The sequence below is a fragment of the Pistacia vera genome, unplaced genomic scaffold (genome assembly GCF_008641045.1).
Source record: "Pistacia vera cultivar Batoury unplaced genomic scaffold, PisVer_v2 Contig44, whole genome shotgun sequence".
Classification (NCBI taxonomy): Eukaryota; Viridiplantae; Streptophyta; class Magnoliopsida; order Sapindales; family Anacardiaceae; genus Pistacia; species Pistacia vera.
Window position 1 is genome coordinate 905,166 of NW_022196268.1, and position 21,797 is coordinate 926,962.

Sequence of the window (21,797 nt, forward strand, 5' to 3'; positions counted from 1 at the left end):
GAGCTTAAACAGCTTCAAAGGACAATGGCTAGGCTTACCAAAAAGGCTGGTGAGAAAGAGCTGGAGCTGCGAGCAAAGGAAGAGAGAGCTTGGTTGTGGGAAACTTTCAAGAAACAGAAGAAGGCACTCGAGGCGAACCTCGAATTATCCCAAGGGTAGGTCACTTCATTAACCGAAGAGATGAAGCAACAAGAATTAGAGATTAAGAGGAAAGTTGCTGATTGGTCGATTTAGTCCATTTATGCCCTTCGACCAAAGAATCCAACCTTTCGGATGATTATCAAAGGATCCTTGCCTCTATGGTGTGAGCTGACGATGAGAAGGAAGGTCTAGGGCCTCACCTGGAAGAGGATCAACTGGAGGAGTACGTCCCGGAGGACTTGGCAGCTGACCAGGTGGTCGGCGCCAACCTGGAGATATCAAGGTCGCACTTTCAGGGCCTAGGGACGAAGACCAATGATCGCTTCTGCCTTTAGTTTTCCCACAACCTTGCTTTTGATGACCCTTGCATGCTTTCTTGTATGGGTGTTAAAAAAAAAACAGTTAACCGAACCGATCCCGAATTTTTGGGTAGGTTTCGGGTAATTATTATGCGATACCCGAATTTTTGGTTCGGGTATCGGGTATTTATTTTAAGAGAACCCGATACCCGATTTTATTAAAAAAAAAACCTAGTTTTTTAATTTTTTTTTTTACTTTCAATTTTCAAAAGGCAAGAGCCCCAAATACATTGCCCTAAAATTTTAGCCCCATCAGGTCCAGCACTCATCTCTCTCAAATTCTCCAATCTCCACTGAAAATTCTCCACTAATTTCTTCTTCAGACTGCAAATTATCATTTTTAAGATAGAAACTCTCCAACTACTTCTAAATTGTTCTCAATCATTCCACTTCACTTTCTCCATCACCTTTTTGCATTGCCATAATTGTCGCCACCGTTGGCTTGATTTTCACTCTCCATCTCTGAGGTAAATATTTTCAGTCATCTTCACTTGATGTATAAGACTATACTTTGCTAATATTCATTCATTAAAGTTCTTCATACATAGTTTGTTGGATTTGTTGGTGTGTTTTTGGCACTTTACCTGCAGATTTGAATTAATGTTGAGAGAAACTTGCTTCCAGTGTAAAGCTCCTGCATCCACATTTTACAAATAGTTAATTATATGGTTTGCTAAAATTGCTGCAGCATTATAGTTTCTGGCCCCTTATCGTTGTGAATATATACCTTTCCTTGTACGTTTGAGGATTTCCCCCCAGTAGATACAAAGTTTAGTGCTATTGGGATGTTAGATTCTTTTCCTTCTTGCCCCTTTTCATTAGCTAGAGCAAAGGGTGTCATCCTATACCCCTTCTGCAACCTTGCCCTTAAGATGGAACTCTTCGTAAGGCTGCACCATCAAGTGTTTCTTAGTTAGACAGTCACAACTTTTTAAGAATATTTTAAGTTGAAGCTCAATGGTATCCATCATCTGGAACTGCACATGCAACCTGAGTGTGTAGGCTATTCAAATTGGTGAACTTTATATGGGTCAAATATAGCAATGATTTAGAAGCAACTGAAGTGGTATGCCTAAACCTGTAGCTGCTCTAGCTGTTAGGGTCATGATATCTCCATTAATCCTTGCGTTAATTGCAGAGTTGACGACTGTTAAGATTTGTTCATGATCTGCTCCCATGTCCTTCGCAATCTCTAATTCTTGTCAACCAAGTCATATTTTTAATTAACTCTAAATTCTTGTCAACCAAGTAACTAATTTTATGTAAATAAATCAAACTGCCAGATTCATGCATCAATCAAATCATCATACACTTTTATTGCAGATGGGACATGGTAGCACAAATTATAGATATTTTTGACACCTTTGTATGTATTGCAGATGTCCTCCACTGGTGAAAATACTAGTACTACTTGTGGGGTTGGGCCGATTGGTAATGGCACTAATATGTCGATCCCGATGACAAAAGGTCAGAGTCCTAATCCTACTCATGTGACTTCTATGCCTCCACGACCAACTACAGCTCCCAAACGAGTGAGTTCTACTACTAGGAAAAATACTTCAGAAATGTGGGACCATTTTACTAAAAACCCTTGTGAGGATAAGGATAATTAGACAGCTACATGTAATTCTTGTGGGTTTATTCTTGCTTGTACAACCAAAAGTGGTACTACTTCTCTACGTAACCACTTAGGTAGGTGTAAAAAATACCCTTTCAATATGGTGGACAAGAAACAAAGAACCTTAGTCTTTCAACAACACTTGGTTGAGCCCTCAAGTGGTGTTGCAGCTACTTTTGCCTCCACTTCACTTTTGACTGGAAATTTGATCAAGATTTGATTAGGGATGCTGTAGCTAAAATGATAATTATTGACGAGTTGCCCGTTAGGATAATGGAGCGTGAGGGGTTTTGTCAATTGATGAGTATTGCACAACCTAGGTTTCAAGTACCTAGTCGTACTACTCTAACTAGGGATTGTTTGAAAATTTATTATGATGAGAAACAAAAGTTGAAGAATTATTTTAGTAAGTATTCTCATAGTGTTTGTCTCACCACTGACACATGGACTTCTTACCAAAACCTCAATTACATGTGTCTTACTGCTCACTTTATTGATGATGATTGGAAACTGAACAAAAGGATTTTAAACTTTTGTCCAATTACCAGTCATAAAGGTTTAACTATTGGCAAGTAAATTGAGAAATGTTTGATTGATTGGGGTATTACAAAGGTGTTCACTGTGACTGCTGACAATGCAAATTCTAACGATGTTGGAATAACTTATCTTAAGCATCGGTTAGAACGTTGGAATGGAAGTGTCTTGAATGGTAACTTTCTTCACATGAGATGTTCTACGCATTTATTAAGTCTAACTATTAAAGAGGGGTTAAAAGAGCTAGATGATTCAATATTTAGAATTCGTTCTGCAGTGAGGTATGTGAGGTCTTCTCCAGCAAGATTACAGAGGTTTAAGGAGTGTGTGGGGCAAGAAAAATTGAAAACTAAAAGTCTTCTAGTTCTTGATGTAGAAACAAGATGGAGCTCCACTTATTTGATGTTGGAAGTGACTTTAAAATTTCAGAGAGCATTTGAGTTATTGGAAATCCAAGACCCTAAGTATAAAGATGAGCTTACTATCGGGGAAAGGTTAAGGGGTTTGCCTACATCTACTGATTGGGATTATGCTCGATACTTGTTGCCTTTTCTGAAGGTTGCTTATGATACAACTCTACGTGTGTCTGGCTCTCTTTATGTTACCTCTAATGGATACATAGAAGTGATATATGGCTGTGAGACCCTGTCATCTAGACCATGGGCTATCCCAGTCTTGGCCTACTGCGGCCTCATGGGCTTTCCACATGCGCCCCCTCATCTTGGGCCCCACTCATAGGAATATCCCCAACCCTGCAAGTGGGTTTCTTTCGCCTTCCCCACCTCTCGAACACAAGACCTGCAGGCTAAGTACTTGTGACAAGAGAGGTGAGTACCATCAGGCTACCTGCAGGTCTTGTGTTCGAGAGGTGGGGAAGGCGAAAGAAACCCACTTGCAGGGTTGGGGATATTCCTATGAGTGGGGCCCAAGATGAGGGGGCGCATGTGGAAAGCCCATGAGGCCGCAGTAGGCCAAGACTGGGATAGCCCATGGTCCAGATGACGGGGTCTCACAATGGCATTGGGTTGAAGATTAATACATGGTGTAATAGTAATGGTCGTGGCTTACGTTTAATGGCAGCTAAGATAAAGGCAAAACATGATAAATATTGGGCAAATCTTGATAATATCAACTTAATGATATTCATTGCAGTGGTATTGGATCCTAGGCATAAGTTAGAATATGCATATTGTGCTATTGATAATGTGTATGATGTTGTTGATGCTGAGAGGTTGAAAAAAAAAGTGAATGACACGTTGTTCTCTTTATTTGAGGAATACAGTTTGCGTAAGGCTAGTCCTAGTGCGTAGTCAAGTGAGCAATCTCAAGTTGCAGCAAGGATTGATGTTACTGATGCAAATGTTGATCCTGAAGTCTTTATGAAGGTTATGTTTAATCAACAAAAGGTTGGACGACGTGCTTTGGAGCCCAAATATGAGTTGGATAAATATTTACGAGAAAGCCTTGAAGATGAGAACGACAAGAACTTTGATATCTTGAGATGGTGGAAGATAAATTCAGCAAGATATCAAATGCTCTCTTTGATGGCACGAGATGTTTTGGCTATGCCTGTTTCCACTGTTGCATTTGAGTCATTTTTTAGTACAGAGGGTCGTGTATTAGATCCATTTTGTAGTTCTCTTACTCCTAAGACAGTGGAGGCTCTTATTTGTGCACAAGATTGGATTCGGGCTACGCGTGCACCATTTCTCATTGAGGAGAGCTTGGAGGAATTATTAGAAATTGAGTCAGGTAAAACTTTTGCTTTAGTTTCATATATTTAATATTTAATTATAACTTATATCTTACTTATTGACTCCATTTTGTACCATTACTTATATTATGTTATTTCCAATCTTTATGTAGAATTTTCGTCTACGGCATTGGAGAGTACTCATAGTCATGGTCATCCACATGATTGATGATTCAGACCATCTCTATGAATTTTGTATTGGTGTAGCCCCTAGAAGGTAGAATATGCAATCCTTTGTCAAATGATGAACTAACCCTTTACTTTAATTGAATTGCCTACATTGATGAGTAAAGTTTGTTGGGTTGTGCTTATAATGATGAGTAAACTTTGAATTACAATGTTGATTTTGATGGTAGTGACGCTAGTTTATGGGTGGTAATGATGCTGGAAGTTTGCTCTTTGCTGGTGTAATTCTGGGGCACTTTACCATTTTCTACAAGTGTTTGTTGCTGCAGTATTATGTTTGGTGGATTAAATGTAAAAGCCATTTTTCATTTCTTAATTATATTTTGCTGGTGTAATCCTACCATTAGAGATGGGTAATTATATTTTTTAATATCATATATCAAAATTCTAATCAAATCCTTAATTGTCAAAGATTCTATATTTGTAATTCTGATTTCCTGACTCTTTTTTATTTTTTTGGTCTCATTTATCTGCTCCACGAGAAAGAGTTTATATATAATTTAATATAAGCAAGGTTAAAGGTGCCATGATCATTTTATCTAATGCTCTTAATTTTCAAATATTCTACATCTATATTTCTAATCTCTTATGCTCTTTGTTCTGTTTCCAGTCTCATTTATCTCCTTCAAGAGAAAGAATAATATTTATTCAGTACATTTTTTTTTTTTTACTAAAAGTATAGGCTTGGAATTCAAAAAACTGAAGATGTGTACACCCCAAGGACATATCCTCTAGATAAAAATTATTTACTGTACAATATCCTCCTCTTAGTAAAAATTACCATAAAACTTCTAAAAAATTGTAGTATGATCAGTTGATCACGTTTAAGTGAATAAAAGTATACAACATTAAGTAAAACTATAAATGATAGAAAATAAAATTATGAATTATATTTGTTTGCAAAACATTTGATGTTTGGTGTATATTAAATCTTAAGTATCTAAGTTACTAAATTAAAAATTGATGTAGTGTATGGAAGGAATTGTATCTTGTAAAAAATTATAATTCATACAAAGATATGCAAATTTAGGTTATAAACCGGGTATCCGGTTTTTGACCCGAATATTCGGGTACCCACAAAACCAAGTATTCTAAAAAACGGTTCGGTTTGCGGGTACCCAATTTTTCGATCAAAACCGGTTCGGGTACCCGGTTTTGCACAGCCCTACTCTCTTGTACTCAGAAATTTATGAATAAAATGATCATTTTTCAAATTATTTGTGAGCACTTATAATCTTTCGTACTTTAAAAACATTACATATGCGAATAAGGAGATGTCCTCTAGCTATTTGCGATATTAAATTATTTATAAGCACTTATAATTTTTCGTACTTCACAAACATTACGTATGCGAACAGAAAGATAAAAATAATGCGAGGAACAAAATCATTAAATGATTTGTGAGCACTTATAATTTTTTGTACTTCACAAACATTACATATGTGAACAGAAAGATAAAAACAATGCGAGGAACAAAATCATACAGGAGTGGTCTTATTTACAAAGCTCAAAAGAGGTCTTTACAAGGAAATTAAAAAGCGAGTTCGAAATTACTGATAATAGGGGCGAAGATGTTCAGCATTCCAAGCTCGCGGTAGCCTTTTGAGGTGATAAGTCCCTGATCGTATTACCTTAGCGATGCGGTATGGGCCTTCCCAGTTGGGCCCCAATACTCCCGTACTAGGTTCCCTTGCACCAAGAAGGACTTCTTTCAGAACCAGGTCGCCGACCTGGAAATCTCTTCTCCTGAATTTAGAGTCGAAGAATCTTTTCACACGCTGCTGGTAGGCTACTATCCTTAGTTGAGCCTTGTCGCGATGTTCTTTAACTAAGTCCAAACTTGCACGTAGAAGTGTTTCATTGTCTGTTTCATTGAACAGGTCCCTCCGAAGTGAACCAGTCCCTACTTCCACTGGGATCATTGCCTCGCAGCCATATGCTAGCGAGAAGAGTGTTTCTGAAGTAGAGGTTCTCGAAGTTGTCCTGTATGCACATAGGACTTCTGGGAGGTCGTCGACCCAATTACCCTTGGCAGTGCCAAACTTAGCTTTTAGAGTATGCTTGATGGTTTTGTTGACAGCTTCAAGCTGACCATTGGCTTGCAGCCTTGCGACTGAGGCGCATTTTTATGGATCCCCAGCTCATCGCAAAACTGCTTGAATTCTTCGTTGTCGAACTGTTTCCCATTATCAGAGATGAGGGTATAAGGAATTCTGTAGCGGCGCACTATATTTTTTAAGATGAAGTCCTTGAGCTTCTTGTTAGTGATCGCGGCCAATGGTTCAGCTTTGGCCCACTTGGTGAAATAATCCACTACGACCACTGTATACTTGACTCCTTCCTTTCTGACTGGCATGGGTCCAATAAGATCAATTCTCCACATGGAGAATGGCCAGAGGCTGGTCATTGTTATTAGCTGGTGGGAAGGAGCTCGCGGTATGTTCGCGAATCATTAACACATGTCACACTTTTTTACAAAGTTGAAGGTATCCTCTTGAAGTAGGGGCTAGTAGTACCCTTGATGAACAACTTTGTTAGCGAGAGATCGCGCGGCAGTGTGATTACTGCAGATCCCTTCATGTATCTCCCTCATGATATAGTCTGTTTCCTCGTCGGTTACACATTGGAGGAGAGGGGCGCTAAATCCTCGCCTGTACAACTTATCTCCTACGAGTGTGTAACGAGCAGCTCTAGTTCGCAGGGTTCTTGCCTCAACCTTGTCATTGGGCAAGGTCTCATCTCGAAGATACTGAATAACTGGGGTCATCCATGAAACTGATTCGGTTGTGACCACGGTCTGTTCTGGTGAACTGATACTAGGGATTTCTATGTATCGAACATGAATACTTTCTGGGGCATCTGAGTCCAACGATGAGGCTACTCTTGCTAGGGCATCCACGACAGAATTATTGTCTCTAGGAATCTGCGTGATCATGAAGTGCTTGAAAGACTCGAGTGCGGCTTTAGCTTTCTTCAGATAACTGATCATGTTTTCTTTCTTAGCTTGATACTCTCCCAAAATCTGATTAACAACCAGCATGGAGTCGCTGTGAATACTGATCACAGTTGACCCAATTTCTTTTGCCAACTGTAAACCAGCGAGCAGTGTTTTATACTCGGCCTCGTTGCTGGTAGCTTTAAACCCAAACCGAAGAATATCGTGGATGTGAGTCCCTTCAGGACTAAGGAGGATAAGACCTGCACCGGCCATTTTCCTGCTCAAGGATCCATCGACATAGAGGCTCCAAGTCAATAGATTCTGAATACTTTCCTAGGCGATTTCGCTAGACTGTTGCTCAGATTCCTGAATCAGTTGGTGTGAAAACTCCGAAATGAAATCGGCAACAGCCTCCCCTTTAATGGTTGCTTTCGGTATGTAATGCAGATCGAACTGAGTTAGTTCCATCGCCCACTTGAGCAATTTCTCGAAGCCTCTGGCTTTTGGAGGACTTGCCTGAGCGGGCAGTTGGTCAATACATGGATAGTGTGTGCATGGAAATAAGGTCGCAATTTCCTGGAGGCGACCAGCAGGGCATAAGCTAATCGCTCCATTTCTGGATATCACATTCCGGTGTCCAACAGACGCTTGCTTGCATAATATACTGGCCATTAGACTCTGTTTTCTTCCCGAATCAGAGCTGCATTGACCGCATGCTGAGAGACGGATATATACAGGAGGAGAATTTCTTGAGGGAGCGGCTTGGACAGGAGAAGTGGCTTTCTGAGGTGCTCTTTTATGTTATAGAAATCATGTTCGCAGTCCAGAGTCCACTCAAACTTCTTGTTGGCCTTGAGTATATTGAAAAATCACAAGCAGTGATCTATTGCTCTTGATATGAAGCGACTAAGAGCCGTTATTCGCCCATTAAGACTCTGAACCTGTTTTCGATTTTTCGGGTTCCTCATATCAAGGAGAGCTTGGATCTTTTCGAGGTTAATTTCTATTCCCCTCTGGTTAACCATATACCCCAAGAATTTTCCCCGAGGATACTCCAAACGAACACTTCAAGGGATTGAGCTTCCTTTTGTACCTTTGGAGTGTACCGAACATCTCAGCAAGATGTGTTATGTGATTTGAAGCGACATGCGATTTGACCAGCATGTCATCAACATAGACTTCCACTGATTTTTCGATCTTCTCGGAAAACATTCGATTAACTAGCCGCTGGTAAGTCGCCCCAGCGTTTTTTAGGTCGAAAGGTATAACCTTATAGCAATACAGCCCCCGATCTATAACAAATGAGGTATGCTCTTCGTTCGGCGCGTACACCAGAATCTGATTGTATCCCAAGTAGGTGTCTATAAAACTCAACAGCTTGTATCCGGAGGTGGCATCGACGAGCTGCTCGATTCTTAATAAGGGAAAGTTGTCCTTCGGACAAGCCTTATTGAGGTCGATGAAGTTAACATAGGCCTGCCATTTACCGGTAGGCTTATTTACTAAGACTGGGTTGGCAACCCAGCTCGGGTAAAGCACCTCCTGAATGGACCCATTCAAGAGGAGGTTATCTACCTCAACTTTTAAGGTGGCATACCGCTCGGGGTCCATTGCTCTCCTCTTTTGGCGAACCGACCTGACTGTACTATCAATATTCAAGGCATGGCATATAACGTTCGAGCTGATCCCGACCATGTCAGCATGAGTCCATGCGAATACGTCGACATTTTCCTTGAGGAAGTTTGTCAGGTCGTTGGCGAGTTGAGGGCTGAGATTACTCCCAATCCTCAACACTTGGGTCGGCTCGCTTCGATCGACTGATACCTCAGATAGGTCCTCAACCGGCCCACTGTGAGGGCATTCCTGGATGCAAGGATCCATGTCATCCTCAACCAAGCCAGGCTGTGGCTCGATCCTACTGATCGTCATTGTCTGCTCAGGGATGCCAACTGGTGCTCCATTTCCCTTGCATGCCATCTACACTACCCTTACCTAGCGGTCGCGAGATACGCATTGAGATCCACTTACTTCCCCTATCCCCATCGGGGTGGGGAACTTCATCTTCAGATGGTATATTGAAGTGACTGCCTTAAAGTTTCGTAGTAAAGGTCGTCCCAAGATGCCATTGAAAGCAGAAGGACAGTCTACTACTAAAAACTCAGTCATTTTGGTCAGCTCGTTGGTTTCTCCCAATGTGACTTGGAGCGAGATCATCCCCTTGGGAATCAAATGATCGCCAGTGAAACCGTATAGAGGGATAGAGGCAGGCTTCAGATTTGCCTCGTCTAGTTTCATCTTCTCAAAAGCTTGCTGAAATAAGATATTCACGGCGCTTCCATTGTCTACCAAAGTCATGTGGACTTCACACCGACCTATTTTAGGTTTGATGATGAGAGCATCCTCATGGGGATGATGCAATTGCACCACTTCTTTCTCGGAGAAGGTGATTTCCTCCTCTCTACGAACCTTGACAGGTCGCAGCGTTGTGCTCATGACACTTATGGGGTCATGAAGGGCTTCCAAGCATATCTTTCTTGGGCACCTCGAGAGTTCTCCACAGGGTGTGGTCCTCTAAAGATGATCCCCACACTGTAGAGACTTTTGCGACCACGATGCCTCTTCCATGGTTCCTCTTGATTTTTCTCCCGAACGGGAGCTGAGTCATCAACATACTCTTTGAAGTGCCCCTGTTTAATAAAGTCCTCAATTGCTTGCTTGAGGGCCCAACACTTATCGGTGTGGTACCCATTATCTCGATGATAACAACAGTACTTTTTATTGTTTCTGGCTAAGAGTGGATTCTTCGTGGGCTCGGGCTCTCCGAGCAAACCGACCTCCCCTAATTTATCCAAAATAGCTGATACCAAGGCATTCAGAAGAGTGTATTGACTCTTATCGCGATCGCGACGAGGAACTGGGGCATAAGATTTCCTGGGCTCGTACCGCTGCTTTTTTCTTTTCGTTGATCATCATTAGCCCATCTGAAATCAACCCTCTTATTTTCCCCCCGGTTGGGAGCACTGTCCGACAAACAGGGATCATGGCGACTAAAAGCTGCCACGGAACTTTCAATCCAGAGGTACTTTCAATAAGGTTGTAGAAGCGAGTGAGGGAAACATCATTCTCAGATTGCAGTTCCTTCCATAAGTCTGTCTGTGGGCGAACTTCCACAACAATGAGAGTCCGAACAAACTCTCGGGAGTATGAGCCACTTTGTGGAGCTCCTTGTGGAACTTGTCTATATAAGATTGCAGGGGTTCATCTATCTCTTGCCATATATTGCTCATGTAGCTTAGCAGCATTGAGAACTTCCTGTTCGCCTGGAAGTGTCTCAGAAATGTCGAGCTCATTTGAGGCCATGAGGTGACTGATCTTGTTGGAAGCGACCTAAACCATCGCTTAGCATGGGCAATAAGGGTTAATGCCAAGCAACGACATTTTGCCAAGTCAGAGACTTGGTGGAGTTCCATGAGGTCGTTGAACTCGTATAAATGATCCTACGGATCGGAATTCCCATTGAATGCTCGCATGTTAGGCATTCTGAATCTCGATGGGAGAAGGGTAGCTAACATTGCCAGAAAAAAGAGAGACGCCTCTGCAACCTGCCCTTGCTCATTATGTTGAGCCTTAAGCTGATCCAAAGCTCACTGTAGTTCCTCGATCTGAGGCAGCAGAGCTACCTAGGGATCACTTTCCACAACGTGGGTTCACCCCCCACGGTTGCCGTTAAGGAAAGACCACAAATCAGACTCTTCCTCACCTTGGCCGGAAGCTCCGACCAATCTCGGCACACGCTGGCCAGAGCCGTGTGATTGCATCGAGTGATTTGGGCAGTCTTCCCGACCCCCGCGATGGTACGAACCGACCTGCGGACGATGGGAATCCCCTGCACGATGACGATCGAAGTCGTCATTTTGGCGATATTGGGAATCTCCCCACCTTGCACTTTTGTGGGAGTGCCCGTGCGACGTGCGCAGGATAGGACGGTTCATGCTGCGACATGTCACCGAGTCGCAATGCCACAGGTATTCTACTCGGGGCGATCGGTGTTCACTAGTCCCTCGTAGCCTTTGGGTCTGCTATGCGCCACTTGCTTTCCCTTTCTCTGACGCGCTGCAGTGCACGCAGTATTGGCGTTCGCCCTTTTCTGCGCTTTCACACGACCTGCAGGCATTTTTGGCGGTGGCACCGCCTCATTAGATTTGGGTGGCATGACTCAATCCAATCAGTCTAGCCTTTGGCGTACCGTTTGAAGAGTATTATTGAACCTCTCCAAGTAACTCATGACGGTTGGGTCGAGCCGCGAACTTGAAGGAATATCCCTCGAGATATTCTGTTGGACTGGCGGCATTTCTGAAAAGTGTCCTCCTGGATCTGGGGGATTTCTTCATTGCCATGATTGGTTCGCTCAGATTCGGAACCACGAGCCATTTGCTGTTGTGGGACCGATTAATCAGAGATTTCTTTGATGAAGAGTAGGTAATCAGGTCTTCCTTCTAGCACCAAACTGTTGATGCTGGATTTTGACACCAACTATTCACACTTGTAAAATGCTAAAATGACTTAGAAGTCACACGTGATATGAGGGGATTGAATCAAGTAAAAGGTGAAGAGCAATATTTAAAGTGGTTCGGATGCTCGCAAGCGAATCCTACGTCCACTGCTATTGTATTAATAAGAGAGAGTGATCAGGTCGCGTTCAGCAAGCTGAGTTACAGACTTACAGTTTAGGGAGAGAGAGGGACCTATTTCAGCATAAAATTAGATAATCCCCACAAATGAGAGGGAAATCCTCTATTTATAGTGGAAAAGTTCAAGGTAATGATTATGAAAGCTGCAAGTGGGTAGGTACTGTGCAAATCCTTTCTTTGCATCCCATTGATCACCTGTCCGAGGGATTTCCTCAATTTAAAGCAGGGCTTTAACACGTGGGCGATCTCCAGCCGCTTGCTGGCCTGACACTCACCTGCTACACTGACATGAGTCATGCCACTTGTGCTAGGTGCGACGTGGTCACACCTGGACGACACAGAATCTGTCTGAACTCTTACCATCTTTTATTGACGAGACTTTACTCAGCCTTATTTTTTCCGGCATAACATGACTGAAAAAGAAAAAACATTATTTTGGTTAAAATATGTATTCTTGAGGTTGAAGAGAACATTCATTCTTCTGTGGCTTCATTACTGATTTGCTTATTTTCAATGTTACCTGGTACGGGTCTTTGTCATTTTTCCAATAACAGAGAATCTTACGACACGTATTACGATCTGTGAATTTAGATCATTTATGTCTCTATCTCAATTTGATGTGGGATCTTCACGTCCCTTCTATAACTTTCACCACTCTATTTATGATATTAACAAGTAAAACGTTCATGGGCGTATAATCAGAAATTGTAACAAAACTGCATGGTTTTAATTTTGGTTAAGTTTAAATGAAGTTAAAACAATAATAGATTTATCCTTACATTTTTGTCCCGTAAATTATTTTGTATAAACGCCATATTTGAATTTTCTTGACAATGACTTGATATCTTACCAAATCTAGTGCCACAAAATATTTTAACTAATTATTAAATATTTTACTAAAGGTTAAGTTGACAAGTAATGATGTGACTGGTGTAATATGACATTGCGACGCTATTTGTCACGTTAGTTTATATACGACTCTTTGTAAATACTCAGAGCAAACACATGATTAAAGGAATGTTTAGATTATTGAAATTAAAGGGATGTTAGATTATTGAAATCTTATATTATCTTTAAGATTATTAAAAATTTTTAAAATAATGTGTTTGATTAGTTGATAGGTATATTATATTAATATGTTTGATTAGAGGGAATAAATTAGTGGGTATGTTATTTAAATTACTAAATTATCCCATTTTTAAATATTAATATGATATTATTTTTATTATTAATTTTTAAATAATTTCTTTTAACCTCCAATATTTCAGATTTAGCTAAAACGCCCCTGAAAATATAAAACTTTAATTTATGATGAAATCACCCCCACCCCTGACTGCCGCCACCGCAAACCACTGCCGGAAGTCTCAGAAAGTCGTTGTAAGTGGCTCACCATGATCACAAGGCTCTGATATGGTCGTTTCTGACCATATTGATGGTCGAAAACAACCATAACCAAATCTGGGCAAGATCTGATCGTTAACCAGAAATGGCTAGAATAAATCTGGCCCTTTCCGGCTAGATCTGGCCTGATATTGCCGTTTTTGGCCATCAATATGGCTGGAAATGGCCACATCGAAGCCTCCCACCGAATCTCAGTCTTTTTTAGGGACTCTGACGACTTTCCGATGGCGGTCCGTGGTGGTTGGCTCGCTGTCGACGGTGGTGGCAATGGTGGTCTGTAGGTTGTTTTAAATATAAGGGCATTATTGTCTAAAAATTTAATTAAACAAGGGTAAAGTTGAAATAGTATATTAAGTTGTCTAAATTTTTTATTAATAAGGCATAGAATTGTAACAAAAATGAGATTACCAAAGTAATCTTATAATACTTAAGAAAATGAAGGTAATCAGATTACCTCCAATATTACCAACAGTAACAACTATTGGTAATGCAAAATTACCGGAATCTTATATTATTTGACAACCAAATATGATAATCAAGTAATATAAGATGATATAACCCCAGTAATCTTCCATTACCTCCAACCAAACGCCCCCTTAAGAGCATCTTCAAAAAACCTTTTATATGATCCAAATTCTTTATTATAAAAAGTCTATTCATAAAAATAATGGTTCAATAGACTTTTTATTCTTTAAATATAAATTAAGGAGTGAGTTTGACTTTCCACATCTGGAGAGTCAAATTTTACTCTCTATCATAATTTTAATTAATAAACTACAAGTTTTTATGTATTTTATTTATTATTTATCTCTCTCATTAAGTCTTTTTTTTTTTTTTAAATAAAGAGCAGTTTCATTAAATTTAAAAGGTACCTTGAATTTGAATAAATTTTTTATTTTTATATTTAAAAATTAATAAAGATACTTTTTATTTATATAAAATGTGCTGTTTAAATAAATAGATGCTTTAAGCATCTACTTGGGAGTTTTTTTTCACTTGTTTTGGGGGGGGTTTTAATTAGACTAGTTTTGAGGTGTTTAAAAACCATTACTTGTTAGATTTTTTATGGACCAGTTTTGACTAGTTTAAAAACCCCCCAAAACTAGTGTAGTGTATTTTTGAGGGGTTTATAAAACACCCCAAATCGGGGTGTTTTGGCTGGTTTAAAAATTTTATCCCCGAAAAATCCCTTTTCACTATTATTCATATACAATAATCTCTTTGCTGTTTTAAAAATTTCTTCAAACCTCATTCAATCTTCAACTTTTAGAAGACTGTTACAATGCTGTTGAATTTTTTATCTTAGGCTTTCTAATCCTTCATTAGAGATATAAGGTTTTTCTTTCTTTCTTCTTCATTTTCCCCTTCAACTTTTTGTTCTTTTAATCTGGTAAACTCCTATGCAGGCTGTATACAATTTAATTGTATTTCTTTACCAGTTGTTTTACAAAATTAGGTGGTTTTTCCTGTATTTGATTATTTCTATTTGCGTTTAGGTGATTGATTGAATCCTTGTCAGTTTGTTAAATACAAATTGTTTTTTATGACTTTGCTTCATTGATTGAAGAAAAGAACAAAAATCTGTTTTTTAGAAATGTTGTTGCGGCTGTTATATTGATAATTTGCAAAGTCCAACATTGTGAGAGCATATTTATTCTCTTAAAATGACAGATTTCGAATGATTGTATGATAAATTAAATAATGTACAATGAAAGAACTTACAAATAAATTAAACTTGGAAGAAACTTTGATACTAAGTATTGGTAATTGAAAAAAAAAAAAATCCCAAATACTGGTTGAAGTTGGGGTATTTTTATGAGCATATATGTAAATTTATCATTTAAAAAAACTGTCAAAACCGCTGGAAAATAAACTCTCAAGCATAGGTTGAGTGTTTTAAAAATCACCACTAAAAACCCCTCAAAACCTTTACGGTGGTTTACCCTTAAAACTGTTACGATAGTTTATCCTCACAACCGCTATCATAAACTTCCCAAGCAGACCCTAAGTGAAGTATTTCTTTCTCTATAATAATTCACCCAGGACAACAGTGATGTTTGTGAGGTAGCATTAAACATTAAGGCATATCAATAAAGAAAGATCAATCAAGTAAAGTAATGGAAATGGACCAACAAACTCAATCCACCGAGTAGATTTGATTGGGCATTTGGGCTTTGTGCTCCTCGTTTCAGATTGAATTATTACGCTTAAGTCCAATTTTTTAGATTTATGTATCTGTTTATTCAAAGCTGGCATATGCTTGTTGGGCTTTACTTTTATTTGTTCCACCAATAAACTCATGAAGGGATGAATAAAATCTCAATTTTATTCTCTAACTTATTCTAATTCTTTATCCATTAATCAGGAGAGCAAATGCTTGAAGATGATAATTTACGAGGTTGAGCTGGGAGGAATTAGTTGAAAGTTGTCTTTCACCGGAAAAGGCTACTTTAATATATACCATACTTAGCTTGGAAATGATGTAATTAAATTTACCATTTTATTGATTTAGTCTATCTAAATAAAAACCTAAAAAAAAAAAAAAAAAAAAAAACATTTCAAGGATTTAAATATGACAAAACAACATTTCCCACCCGAAACAATTGGACTAATTCTGATGTGAAGCCCAGTCCATGAGCATTTCAAGGATTTAAATATGACAAAACAGCATTTCCCACCCAAGGTTTGTCCTAAAGATCTCACCCGAAAAAGTTTCAAAACGAAAGTTTCTCATAAAAACAAATTTCATAACAAAATTGGAAACAAGAGACAATCGTTGCTTGAACCTTCACGCGGCCCCGCCCATCTCCAGAGTGAACAAAAAATCAAGCAATCACCCAAATTACTTCACCACCTCCAAATCCAAACGGGAAGTCTAAATAAATCACTCTACCAATACATGACTCTTAACAGATCAGCGAAATGATTTCTGGCATAATTTAACGGCTGTTCAAGTGCTTGTCTAATAGAAGTTGAGATCATGTTTCGTACAATATCCGGGTTGAAATAATAAAACCTTAGAACTTCAATTGCGGGAAAGTGGATCTTACTAGGTTTTCCAGATTAATCTCTGAGACCTAGAAGTGAAAGAAAATACTCTGGACACATCTAATGTTGCAAAACGGAATTCCATTCTAACTATGATTTAGACAATATTATTTAGAAAACAATTTACTAGAAATAACTGTGACTTTATGAAATCATTCATACAATCCAATAAACACATTTGATACCTGCAGGCGGGACCACATTGACTGAATAATGTGACTTTGGAACAAATGTCATTAAATTATAATAATTCAACAAATTAATAAATGGGCCCCGAGGAGGCATGTATTATAGCCTAAACCTAAATCTCCATTATGGGAGGTGCGGCTCCCGACAGGTTTATACCTACCACCTACGTAACGTTAATGTGGTTTTCCTTTTCCTATGGAAAAGCCTAAGATACCCTCACTTCATTGTGGTAACAAAAGATAATAGTTGTACTAATGTAGTCAGGTAGTCGGTAGGTTCCATTAAATTTTGGGTAGGTACATTAAATTCTCCCACACAAAAATAAAGTTAGATCTGATTTAATGGTTTGTGGTGCAAGAATGAAAAGTGAAAGGCCCCGCGTCGGACTATTAAACGACGTGCCTGGTTTTATGCTCATTTAGAAGCTCAGAGTTATCACCGACGGAGAGAGAAACGGCAGAAAGAGCAACAATGGCGAGTGATTCAACTGAAGTAATACTTCATGTAGCCATGTTCCCATATTTTGCATTTGGTCACATAAGTCCCTTCGTTCAACTTTCTAATAAGCTTTCTCTTCATGGAGTTAAAGTCTCTTTCTTCTCATCTCCTGGTAACATTTCACGCATCAAATCCACACTAAAGCTTAGTCCTAATGCCCAAATAATCCCTCTTACAATCCCACATATTGAAGGTCTCCCACCTGATCTAGAAAGCACCTCCGATATGACACCTACCATGGTCGAACTTCTTAAGCAAGCTTTAGACCTCATGCAACCAAAAATCAAGACGCTCTTATCACAACTCAAACCCCATTTTGTGTTCTTTGATTTCGCGCAAAACTGGTTTCCATAACTAGCTTCACAACTTGGCATCAAATCAATTTTCTTCTCTGTTTTTACTTCCGTTTCAGGTGCTTACATTATGGTGCCTGAAAGGCGAAACGACCACACAATTGATGATCTATTGAAACCTCCCAAAGGATTCCCGGTAACTTCAATTACCTCTCTCAGAAAATTTGAGGCTCAAGATTTGGGATACGTGTTCGTGAACTTCGACGGAAATCCTTGTGTTTATGACAGAGTCCTTGATGGCCACCACAGCTGCGATGTTATTGTTATGAAAACATGCAATGAACTGGAAGGTTCTTACGTCGATTTCCTGAGAAGCCAGTTTCAAAAGTCTGTTCTTTTAACTGGTCCACTTGTCCCGGAGCCACCATCTGGTGAGCTTGACGAGAGATGGTCTAAGTGGCTTGGTCTGTTTCCCGCAAAGTCAGTGATATTTTGCTCTTTTGGCAGCGAAACATTTCTCAATGGTGACCAGATAAAACAACTGGCTCTGGGCTTGGAACTGAGTGGTTTGCCATTTCTTCTGGTCCTAAATTTTCCTGCTAATGTGGACTCCCAAACTGAGTTGGTTCGTGCTTTACCAGAAGGGTTCATGGATAGAGTGAAAGAGAGGGGTGTTGTGCACACAGGGTGGGTGCAACAGCAGCTCATTTTAGCACATAATAGTGTGGGTTGTTATATTTGTCATTCAGGATTTAGTTCAGTGATAGAAGCAATAGTGAATGATTGCCAATTGGTTCTTTTGCCTTTTAAAGGTGACCAGTTCTTCAACGCCAAGCTTATAGCTGGGGACCTGAGGGCTGGGGTGGAGGTGAATAGAAGAGAAGATAACGGGCATTTTGATACGGAGGATATATTAGAGGCTGTTAAAACTGTTATGGTGGATGTTGACAAGGAGCCAGGTATGTGTATTAGAGCAAATCATAAGAAATGGAGAGACTTCTTTTCGAATGAAGGGATTCACAATAAGTTTGTTGCGGATTTGGTGAAGGAACTGAAAGTCGTTGCTTAAGTAAACATGAATGCAATTGGCTCAATAATGTTGTTTGCGCTTTTGGTTGAATAAAAGCTCTATTTTTTCAAGTAAATGTCACTTTTTCTTCGAGAAGTGAACGTGTACCATTGAAACCAAACCGACTCATTTTCTCAACTCATTAAACTAAATAATACTATATACTAACAATGGTTTGTATGAATCTTTAAATTGGATATATTCATAAAATTTGCCATTCCTATAGAGGAATTAAAGGTTATTAACATGATTTAAACGACCCAGTTCTTTTAAATGATCCACTTGTCCCTGAGCGAACAACGCGTGAGCTGAAAGAGAGATGGGCATAAACTTATAATTGTGAGATAAGAATTGCTTTTGGGTTGCGACTTCATCCTTGGTAATCTTCCCCAGGTCAAATCAGGCCAGATGAAGGTTCACACTTCAATTATTAAGTGAAATCTAGGGCTTTCTAAAAGTGTACAGTCACTAAGAATCATTTTCAAATCATATGATGCCATGAGATAACGACTATTATTGATGACACAATCTCAAATATTTGATTTAGATAAATTTTTAAGAACATTTTTTTTTTTTAAAATAAATGTGATTTAATGTAATACGATGACATAATTTAATTCATAATTCAATGTATGTTTAAATAAGTAAATAATTTTATGAGAATGTGATAGATGACCGCACCGCAAAGATTACAGAATCATGTGCCATTTGCTCTGGGGAATATAAATGCCGTCCAATATTGGGAAGTTTACAATGTCGTCCTTAAGATTTGACTTTACTAATTTTAGTCTTTGTTTTAATGTTTTTAACATTTTGGTTCATGACATTTGCAAACACCAAAACGTTGCTAAAAAAATTTACAAGGGTAAAGTTACTCATATCAGGGCGAGATTGTTATTATTCCTCAATTATCCAACAAACACTGAAATTCAAATATGTAATAGTTTTTTGGGAGGTGCGAAAAGGCTAGAAATTAAAATAATTGTGTTACACAAAATTTAATGGTTTACTATGTTATAATAGGTTGTTAGTTTCCTTAATGTTTGGGAGGTGATTGTCCTTTTATCAAATTTGGGTGGACACACGGTTATGTTCCCATTCATAAAGAGAGCAACGCTCCCACGAGCCCCAACAAGTACAAAAATAATAAATTTAGTTCATTCTAGTCCATAGCCCCGTCCCCCGTGAGATTGTTGAATGACCCTGATTCAACTGGTTTCTCTATAAATTTACTCTGAGAGCTTGGTTTATGAACCTCAGAATTACCAACGGAGAGAGTAAATTGCAGCTCAAAGATCAACAATGGCGAGTGATTCAACTGAAGTAATACTTCATGCAGCCATGTTCCCATATTTTACATTTGGTCACATAAGTCCTTTCGTTCAACTTTCTAATAAGCTTTCTCTTCATGGAGTTAAAGTCTCTTTCTTCTCATCTCCTGGTAACATTTCACGCATCAAATCCACACCAAAGCTTAGTCCTAATGCCCAAATAATCCCTCTCACAATCCCACATATTGAAGGTCTCCCACCTGATTGATCTGGAAAGCACCTCCGATATGACACCTGCCATGGCCAAACTTCTTAAACCATCCTTAGACCTCATGCAACCACAAATCAAGACTCTTATCACAACTTCAACCCCATTTTGTGTGCTTTGATTTCACGCAAAACTGGTTACCACAACTAGCTTCACAACTTGGCGTCAAGTCACTTTTCTTCTCTGTTTTTACTTCCGTTTCAGGTGCTTACATTATGGTGCCTGAAAGGCGAAACAACCACACCATTGATGATCTAATGAAACCTCCCAAAGGGTTCCCGGTAACTTCAATTACCTCTCTTAGAAAATTTGAGGCTCAAGATTTGCGATACGTGTTCGTGAACTTCGACGGAAATCCTTGTGTTTATGACAGAGTCCTTGACGGCCACTACAGGTGCGATGTTATTGTCATGAAAACATGCAATGAATGGAAGGTCCTTACGTAGATTTCCTGAGAAGCCAGTTTCAAAAGCCGGTTCTTTTAACTGGTCCACTTGTTCCGGAGCCACCTTCTGGTGAACTTGACGAGAGATGGTCTAAGTGGCTTGGTCTCTTTCCCGCAAAGTCAGTGATATTTTGCTCTTTTGGCAGCGAAACATTTCTCAATGGTGACCAGATAAAACAACTGGCTCTGGGCTTGGAACTGAGTGGTTTGCCATTTCTTCTGGTCCTAAATTTTCCTGCTAATGTGGACTCCCAAACTGAGTTGGTTCGTGCTTTACCAGAAGGGTTCATGGATAGAGTGAAAGACAGGGGAGTTGTGCACACAGGGTGGGTGCAATAGCAGCTCGTTTTAGCACATTATAGTGTGGGTTGTTATGTTTGTCATTCAGGATTTAGTTCAGTGATAGAAGCAATAGTGAATGATTGCCAATTGGTTCTTTTGCCTTTTAAAGGTGACCAGTTCTTAAACGCAAAGCTTATAGCTGGGGACCTGAGGGCTGGGGTGGAGGTGAATAGAAGAGAAGATAATGGGCATTTTGAGAAGGAGGATATATTAGAGGCTGTTAAAACTGCTATGGTGGATGTTGACAAGGAGCCAGGTATGTGCATTAGAGCAAACCATAAGAAATGGAGAGACTTCTTTTCGAATGAAGAGATTCAGAATAAGTTTATTGGGGATTTGGTGAAGGAACTGAAAGTCGTTGCTTAATTAAACACGCATTCAAATGGCTATTGCTATGCTATTCAATGACCTTCTCGTACTCTTATCTTCCATCTGTTTCTTTACTTGAATAAAGCTCTATTTGAGCTTGCAAAACTCTAGTGCTAAAATTTATCACATTTGAGATATTGTGACTCTCAGTTTGAGACTGAATACTAACGTCTGAACATTCATATATATGTTGCTTAGTTTTAGTATGTTTTTGGAATCATATGTTGTATTTCTTTACTATTGAACATCAGTAATATGTAAATGTGTACGGAATTTGTATTTCTTTACTTTTGAACATCAGTAATATGTAAATGTGTATTGAATTTATTATAGTTTTGGGGTTTTGCTTATTGATATTTTTAAGTGTAGGAATAACACCTTTCC

At 39.2% G+C, this 21,797-nt stretch overlaps 1 protein-coding gene and 1 pseudogene across 1 annotated transcript; both read left to right on the plus strand.

The window, feature by feature from the left end:
- Positions 1–17,329: 17,329 nt before the first annotated feature.
- On the plus strand, positions 17,330–18,814 carry LOC116144201 (anthocyanidin-3-O-glucoside rhamnosyltransferase-like). Its single transcript, XM_031429650.1, is given in 1 exon segment — positions 17,330–18,814. A coding segment is annotated over 1 exon segment (1,389 nt). The 3' UTR covers positions 18,719–18,814.
- A 1,206-nt stretch (positions 18,815–20,020) lies between these two features.
- LOC116144202 lies at positions 20,021–21,468 on the plus strand (annotated as a pseudogene).
- Positions 21,469–21,797: the final 329 nt, after the last annotated feature.